Consider the following 8,930-nt stretch of genomic DNA (forward strand, 5'->3'; position numbering starts at 1 on the left):
GATAGAAACAACTGTAGTAGCAATCTAGCCTATCCATGTAAGATAGAAACAACTGTAGTAGCAATCTAGCCTATCCATGTAAGATAGAAACAACTGTAGTAGCAATCTAGCCTATCCATGTAAAATACAAACAACTGTAGCAGCAATCAAGGCTATCCATGTAAGATAGAAACAACCGTAGCAGCATTCTAGCCTATCCATGTAAGATGGAAAGAAGTGTAACGATCGATTCACCAGATCGAGTATCAGTGTGTTTCTATTTATAACACTGCGAGACACAAAGTTAATACTGGGGTGTCTTAATAAGCACCAGTTGTCCACCATACAGGTTAAATACAAGAACATCTTTAACACCAACAAGAATATAACGCATGGCTTTGACACACCTTACTCTAATTTTGATGACAAATTTGAAGTTGTCACAACAAACTAGTACTTCCCATTATGCTGCTAGCTATGGAAGGCGTAAAAACAAACTCAAGACTATAAATCTTATTATTAAGGTTGACAACATTGAACAGTATTTCTTTAAAATCACATATTTAGCTAGGAGACAACCAGTCTCGCTATTATATATATTGTTGTTCCTACATTTTCATTACTCCGTATGTTTTTATGAAGCTCGTCACCGCCACTAGTGTCGCCTATCAAACATCTACCTATTGCTCTATATTAATGCACAGTGGGCAAATTACTGATTAAGACAAAGCAGTTCATGAAGTCCCATCAGTACATGCATATGCAATACTGTCGAAACACCTCTCTTAAAGCAACAAATTGCATGTTCTTTGTGAGACCACTTGTGTTAAAAAAGGATTTGAATTTGTGGACAAATAAATCCCAAAATCTTGAGTGATTTCACCATAATTTAATAGTAATTCTCTGACATTGATTAATTGATAAATGTAGTGTGGATTCTAGATATTCTTTTGTTGCTGTGCAATATTCTCAGCCTTCTACTATCTCTACCCTCTCAGATTGACCTTACTCACCACCATTCATGACCTGCCTTAACCTTACTCACAACCATTCATGACCTGCCTTAACCTTACTCACCACCATTCATGACCTGCCTTAACCTTACTCACCACCATTCATGACCTGCCTTAACCTTACTCACCACCATTCATGACCTGCCCCATGTCTGGCCCCATGCCCATTCCTCCTTCAGGTCCGCCTGGCATACCAGGGAACTGCTGAAATATCACATCACATGATTACAACATTGTTTCAACATTGCATACATTTTTTTTTACTATAAAAGTATTAATGCTAATCTGCTAATACATATATATTATGTGTATAACGGTGTGACCGTTGAACCAAGCGAAGCATGAAATGGTCATTGGCGTTTCCCAAGTGATAGTAGTAAGTACAATAAATTAATAGAAATATCTTTTCACTTGAATACATGTATATTAATTAATCTGGTGCTAAATGCCCAGTAACATCCAATATTACAATTTTTTATTTTTTTGGTGTTAGTTTTCATATGGAACTGGAAAAAGGTCCACTGAGGCTTAAGTGGATGCTAAAGTATGTGATGTTACAATTTGGGATTGCTTGTTTAGATGTCGTGGTACATTTGCTTACAGATGATCAAAATATATTTTACATCTTTCTTCACAACTTTCGGCATTTGATCCGCCTATTCATTTCACGCAGGGAAATATAATTCAGTTGATGTAAACAGTGCATTGTGATGTCACATCAACAACAAGAAATACGGATAAAGGTATGAGAAAACTTATCTGCTTATCAAAAATGTTTGTGGAGCTACATTCCAAACCATTTACTTTATCTATGGGATTTTCTATGTAGTATGGAAGTCTTACATTTTTATTTATAGAAACTCTTTCTTCTGTTTAGTTGTATTACTGTTTTCTACATAATGATTTGCTAAAAACATTTACAATCATTATAAATTATACAATTCATTTTTAACAAATTGAGTCATTAAATTATAAATTGCATGTCATTCTTGTATTTTTTGGCTGTCTAATTAAAAATTAAAATAACTGTTGAACCAACTAATGAATCAATTACCCAGAACTCCATGTGTGGCTTCGTACGAATTAAAATGGAGACAGCCAAGGATACCGATAGTTGAATTAAATGCAGCACATATGGCTCACAAAACTGTCAGGGAATGCATGTAGAAATTATCTCTATTCCCTTGCAGATTTTGTCTTTTTTTCTTTCACATACGTGTTACCTTTACAACCTTGCTTCTCAGATGGGCCTTCAGTCCATCAGAGCTTTGCTCAGTATTAATGACATCCATCTTTGAATAGGTTCCAAACAATTGTCAACCAATGAAGAACAACTGTTCTTACAACACCAGAGTTGACAATGAAATGAAGACCTTTCCTTTTGGATGTGGCTCATTTGAAGCAAGCTTACTGATGCTATATCATACATGTATTCATTATCAAATACACAGTGTGAAAAAAGCTACTGACAAAGGCATTTGCTTAGTTTTTGTAAACATTTGGTTGGTACTTTTTCAGCAGGTGTCCCCACTTACCCGACACACTCGGTAACCCTGACAATTACTCCTGAAATACCCGGTAACCCCGACACATACCCGGTAACCCCGATACGTACCCCTGAAATACCCAGTAACCCCGACATACCCGTTAACCCTGACACTTACCCCTGACATACCCGGTAACCCTGACACTTATCACTGACATACCTGGTAACCCTGACACTTACCCCTAACATACCTGGTAACCCTGACATACCCGGTAACCTGACACTTACCCCTGACATTCCTGGTAACCCTGACACTTACCCCTAACATACCCGGTAACCCCAACACTTATCCGACATACCCAGTAAACCTGATATACCCGGTAACCCCAACACTTACCCCTGACATACCCAGTAACCCTGACACTTACCCCTGACATACCCGGTAACCCCAACACTTACCCCTGATATACCCGGTAACCCCGACACTTACCCCTGGCATACCCGGTAAACCTGGTCCTCCTGGTTTCATCATGCCATACATTCCATCTCCTGAATTTGTAGAATCTGAAAGACAATATCAACATATTGTAAACACGTGCTACTACCTACCCAAAACATCTCCTTACCTAGATGTGTTTATATTCTAAAATGCTATTCATAGAAACTTCTGGATAGGAAGAACATTCAATAAAAAGCCCGTTTTGGGTTGTTTTTTTGTTTTTTTTACATAAACTTTGATCACATGACTTTTGTAAATTCTGCTGAATAAGGGAGAAAACTTTTACTTTATGAATATTCTTGTATTTCAATATTGAATAGCAATGCATATAGACACGTGTATATTCAGTGGTGGAGCTGTCACAGCTGTGAACTCTGTGTTTTGTTGGTGCATAGTCTCGGTAGTGGAATGCTATACATTCTGTCCAGTAAGGAGACAGTGTCCAGAGAATACAACGTGAACTCGTACGCTGCTCAAATGTGGATCTGCCAGATTCCTAGCAAACTGGTAAGAATTTATACAAGCCATGTTGATTTAGAAACACATAACTGAATCATAATATCTTTGAGCTTTAAATAAACTGTACTAAAGTATCTTTGTACCAATTCCAAAATACGTCCAAGTATATATGGCTGTGACATGCTGCTCATGCATTCTTCCATGCAACCATGCATCATTAAATGGTTGGAAAAATCAAGAACAAGTTGGCAGGTCATGAGAAAAGAATTGACATTTTCTAAATTCATGGTGATTTATTCAACAACATTTGGTGAATTCTACGAGAAGTAAGTATACTGTAAAAGGACTTTGTTAAAAGCAATCAAAAGAAATTATCAAATGTCTTTGTTATGAAAATGGTTTGGGTTATTCTTCAAGCAATTCCTCTGCAAAGGTGACTCATGCAAACCTCATCAGTGCAAAGCAGGGAACCAATCTTTTAATCTGCATCAGAATTACGCATAAAATAGACAGAAATGAAAAAAAAAGTATATACCGATTTTCCCTTAAATTTGCCCCCCAAAAAAGCATTTTGTATTGAAAAATCACAAAAGCTACTGAAAAGCACTTGGAGAGAAATATTACACATCCAATAGCCTGGGTGAACCATGATCAACCACTGCACAAGAAACCAGGTTGTTTCTTAGGGCTTCTCTTACCTAAACAAAGCATCTTTTGTGGTTCAACATCATCTGAGTAGCGAAAACAAGAAAGGAGAAAAACACAATCAGAGAAATATAGCAATGGAAGCAACACAGGCTATTTCTGTCAAGTTAGTGTGCCTCAAGTCACGGAATTTCTAAATTATATGTCTGCATTGCAGTTCTAGTTTTCAGAGTGAAAGAGAGTTTAATGATTTTTTGAAGTACAAGTTTTAGGCAATTAATTTTTATAAATTAAAAACAAAATTCATGCAGAGAAATGAAAGCAGGCAGTGTATGACATTCCTAACATGGGTTGAATCTTCTCACAGACTTAATTGTTCTGTCTGAAATTTTGTTTTATTCCAATACTGCCTTTTTAGAATAACATTGAATTATTCTGAGAACATTACCATGTTGGGCACATAAGAGAAATGATGATGTCAAATGTTATGTGGCTATATGAGTTCCAAAAACAAAATGAAAGAAGTCCTCTCTTTTTTTACTGTGAATTTACAGTAAGTGTGAACGACTCAGCTTCTCAAGTTCATTCGAGGTCTCGGATAGTTGGTTTCAAAACAAATCTGTCAATGTTGACGCATCAAGGATAGAACAATCACTGCGATTGGAACAATATTTAAAGGGGCGGGAATAAAAATAATTTTAGATCGTCACACGTGTCTTTACACTGGCGTGTCATTACATAATCTTTTAGCACGATGGAAGAGATTGCGAAAAGGGAAAACCAATACCAACTAAAACAATGACGTTGATTTTAAAATTACATGCCGAGAGTTTATTTTATGGTAAAATCAGTAAGAAATTAGGCGTTGCAAAGGCCACGTTATAAAATTGTCAACCATGGGAACTCTTGCACCGAAAATGTCGCCAATGAAGCTCACACCGGCAATGCTCACACCGGATGTATTTTTGTTAATCGAGTATGAAATTAAAAAGAAATCAAGTGTATATTAATAGAGAAATCAGACAAAATTTATTAAGAAGAAATATTTGTACCCCTGACAATGTACCAAAGGTGTCTTTAATTTGTAGAACTGCGAGAAATTTTTAGGGAAATGACTTTCAAGAAACTGCAAAGAAAATCCAAGAGAAGCATATTTCGTCTGAACACAGCGACTCGTCACGAAATATTTGTCTTTTTAAAATTTGACATCTCTATTCTATATTTACAAATAAATGTAAATATAGAATAGAGAGGGTCAATTCGAGCCCCTGTGGTCTGAACACGAACAAAGTGTTGAAAATTTCTTTGCTACTGATTTTATTGCAATTTAGGCCGAGTCAGTTATATATATATATATATATATATATAGAGAGAGAGAGAGAGAGAGAGAGAGAGAGAGAGAGAGAGAGAGAAACTCTAAAGCTTGGTCTTCTTCATAGTCGTGTTTTCGTGAAGAAGACCGGTAACACAGTCGAAATATTTCAACAAAGTGTTTAGAGTTTTTTCTGTATTTTACTTCCAAAAAAGAGACTATATATATATATATATATATATATATATATATATATATATATATATATTGACGAAGCGAGTGTCGCGTTCGTACAACGGGTAATCGCAAACATGGACATACCATAGGAACTTGAAATTTTATCAATAAAGTTAATAAAATGTACTTGATTGACCATAGCTCAAGGCTTGGTCAATCAAGTACATTTTATTAACTTTATTGATAAAATTTCAAACTCCTATGGACATACAGTTAGGGGTGGACCAGTGATATAGGTTCAAAGGTATGCCAGTATCGCAACATTAACAATCGACCTTTGCTGTGGTTTATTGTGACGTTATAGAATGCTAACGAAATGCTGAATTTCTTTAATAATGTGTTACATGTACAGGAGAGGGGTGGTTTGGGGAATTTAGTTTTTGCTAGAATTCACAAAACTTGCCGTTGTTCATTCAATTAACAGTATCTAGCGATGGTTACTTCCGAATTTCTTACGAAAATGTGGGTATATATAACAGAAAAGACATCAAAGCATGCCATGTGTTGAAAATAAATGTTTTCTCGAAGTAGAAAATATCTATTGATCTTATTACTTAATCTGACAAATTATTTTAGGGGCGAGATCAAATGTTCAATGTTAGAGAAAACTGAGTTCGCATAGTTCTCACCAAGACCCCCCCCCCCATACAAAACTAAATATGAAGTATGTTGAAACTAATCGATTAACAAGTAAAACAAATGAAAGTGTACATTGAAACTATTAAACGTTTATTAAAATGTATTATTATGTGGTTTTAAAGTCAGTTGTCTTTTTTTCCCCACTAACGTGTAATCGATGTCGGATGACAGAAACTTGCGAGTTTTTACCCCCTCTTCCCCCTAACTATTTGAATTTAGAAATTTTTCCGACATGATCTTTTCCAATGCTTTGCAAGATTTCGAAAATATCCTCCGAGAGATTTATTTTAAAATAACGATATGGAAACTGCGAATGTGAAAGAGACAACAAAACAAAAGCATTGTTCTTAAACGGACAAAATCGCCTATAGAAACATGTACTGAAATTTCTGATCACTTAAAACTGACAAGTATCTACAGGAATTTAAGGGAGTAACCTTTCAATTTTTATTGGGATATAGAGGCAACTGCGGATCCTGCCTTTTCCCGCAGCATTTTCGATCCCGTCTTTTTCTTTTCTTTTCAATATTCAGCACTGTTTGAATTCTGGGATATTGCTATCCTGCCTTTTCTTTACATATCGGGGCTTGCCTTTTTCACCCTGTATTCCCCCTCCCATATACCTATTGATACTGCGATGGATTATAAGTATAACACGGTTATTCCTGTTTAAAAGATAAAATTTATAAGGTATCTGATAAAAGTTATATCTTCTAAAGTTTACGAGATATCTTGTATCTTTTGTAAGACATCTTATATTTTTTTTATTTATAAGATATCCCATCACTTTTATACATGTAGATATCTAGTATATACAAGATAAACTTTACAAGACATTTTATTAACGTAATCTCAAATCTCCGTTGTCAAATCAAAACCGATATTGAATCTCACGCTACGTACGGTGCAATTTACACTGAAATCAAATAGTGAAACTTACACTTGTTAGGCACGAGATAATATAATGCCAAATACTTGGGACCGCCTACCTATAATTTAACCGACCTATCAAAAGCGCTCTTTAAAATCACTCGGGGACTTTCCAAATGAACTATCTGAAGCACGTCATGTACTTCCCGATATGTCTCATTCACACTTACTGTAAATCCACAGTAAAACCCTGAATAAATGGGGGAACTGATATCAACTTTTATTTTCATGTCACGATAACAATGGTAGTACAACTGTAGATATTAATTTGAATAAGAGACGTCAGATTATCTGAGATGAAGAGTGGAGATTAGAACAAGGCAGGACTTAGTGATTTAAAGGGCAAGAACAGAATTATGGTGATAACTGGGTTGAAACAACATTTAAAGTACACTGTTGTTATTTTGTTACACTGTGGTGCCAAATGCCCATTGAGCACACGCCTATACTGGCAGAGCACTAAAATCTACAGATGCTGCAAGATTTCTCAAGCATGTACTAAATGCTTTCAGAGGGATTTCTTCTTTTTCTCATTTCAATTAATAAAATAAATTAAAAACAGAATAACTGAAAATCTGGGTGTATAAAAAAAAATAATAACAAAATAAGGTGATTTGATATGATTTTTAAAATGGATGAAAATGAAGAAAATGAAACTCCTATCAAGCTTTTAAAAAAAAAAAAAAAAAAAAGGCACACTTATAAAACCAAAACACAAATTCAATCTGAAAGCACTGAAGTACCCGGCATGTTGTCGTTGGAGATGTAGTCACCTGGCCTTGACCCGATTCGTTGATGGCTGGCAGGAGAAAATGGCCCTTGAGATCCTACAGAGAATTCATAAACAGTCAACTACCCATCTCCTGCCTTTCTATACTTCTGGAAGACTTGCACTTTTCTCTCACACACCCCAAAGAGTATGCACATGCACACAACTAATAAAACATTTTCTGTGTTAACTTTAAAAAAATAATTTCTTTCCACATACATTATGCATTGAAGTATCTATCTACATATTTTGTTCACAAAATCATATATACCACAGGTTCAGTTCTTTTTCTGCTAGTACAAATATGTTTCTTCCAATCATAGCAAGATTTATCTCCCTTTACAATCCACATTCAACCAATGTTTTCTACTTTTATCTGTATTATGCAAAATCTGTATAAGAATACTGTGGATTTTATCTCCTTCCAGTATCCAAGTAAATCAACCAATTGAAAATGTCTTTTTTGCAACCCCCCCCCCCCCCCCAAATGGCTGAAGGTGACTGAAAAGAAATAAAACCACAGCTTCTTGCTTTGATGCAACTTTCCGATTAAAAAGTATACCACTGTCCAAATTTCTTTGGTGACCTTACCTTGTGGACTTGGCATGATGGGTGTTCCAGGGGGTCCCCCTCCTCCAGGACCCTGTATATCATAACACATTCTCAATACTTTCAAACGTTAACAGTATTCTACATACTAGCTTTAAGATAGCTCTACATCAACTCCTTTATATTCTTTTAAACATTGTTTACTCATACAAAGTTGATCAATCCAATGTAATTAGATTTTAGGCCAGTTGGTCAGAAACTAGGATAATGATAGGTAGTCAATGTCAAATTTCATTAGTACTTGTAGATAAATGAACACAACTGTGTTTTCTTAACGATGTACAGATACATCTGTTACTTACATTATAACTGCCTGGTGATGCTGATGAGTAATTTATCTAAAATGACAAAAT

General features: G+C 35.5%; 1 protein-coding gene across 16 annotated transcripts in view; it reads right to left on the minus strand.

Moving 5' to 3' along the window:
* The window catches only part of LOC125672262 (single-stranded DNA-binding protein 3-like), a 61,545-nt gene that overhangs the window by 6,278 nt on the left and 46,337 nt on the right, over positions 1-8,930 (minus strand). For 4 of the 16 annotated variants that reach the window (XM_048908467.2, XM_048908457.2, XM_056163494.1 and 1 more), the window contains 6 exons: positions 8,880-8,915; positions 8,560-8,611; positions 7,943-8,026; positions 4,135-4,167; positions 2,969-3,042; positions 1,121-1,196 (listed from right to left, as the gene is read on the minus strand). In XM_048908467.2, the coding sequence (XP_048764424.2) occupies positions 1,121-1,196; positions 2,969-3,042; positions 4,135-4,167; positions 7,943-8,026; positions 8,560-8,611; positions 8,880-8,915 (355 nt within the window). The remainder of the gene's footprint in view (positions 1-1,120; positions 1,197-2,968; positions 3,043-4,134; positions 4,168-7,942; positions 8,027-8,559; positions 8,612-8,879; positions 8,916-8,930) is intronic. The other 12 variants (XM_056163496.1, XM_048908465.2, XM_056163495.1 and 9 more) reach the window with 7 other exon arrangements.

This window comes from Ostrea edulis, chromosome 4 (genome assembly GCF_947568905.1).
Source record: "Ostrea edulis chromosome 4, xbOstEdul1.1, whole genome shotgun sequence".
NCBI lineage: Eukaryota > Metazoa > Mollusca > Bivalvia > Ostreida > Ostreidae > Ostrea > Ostrea edulis.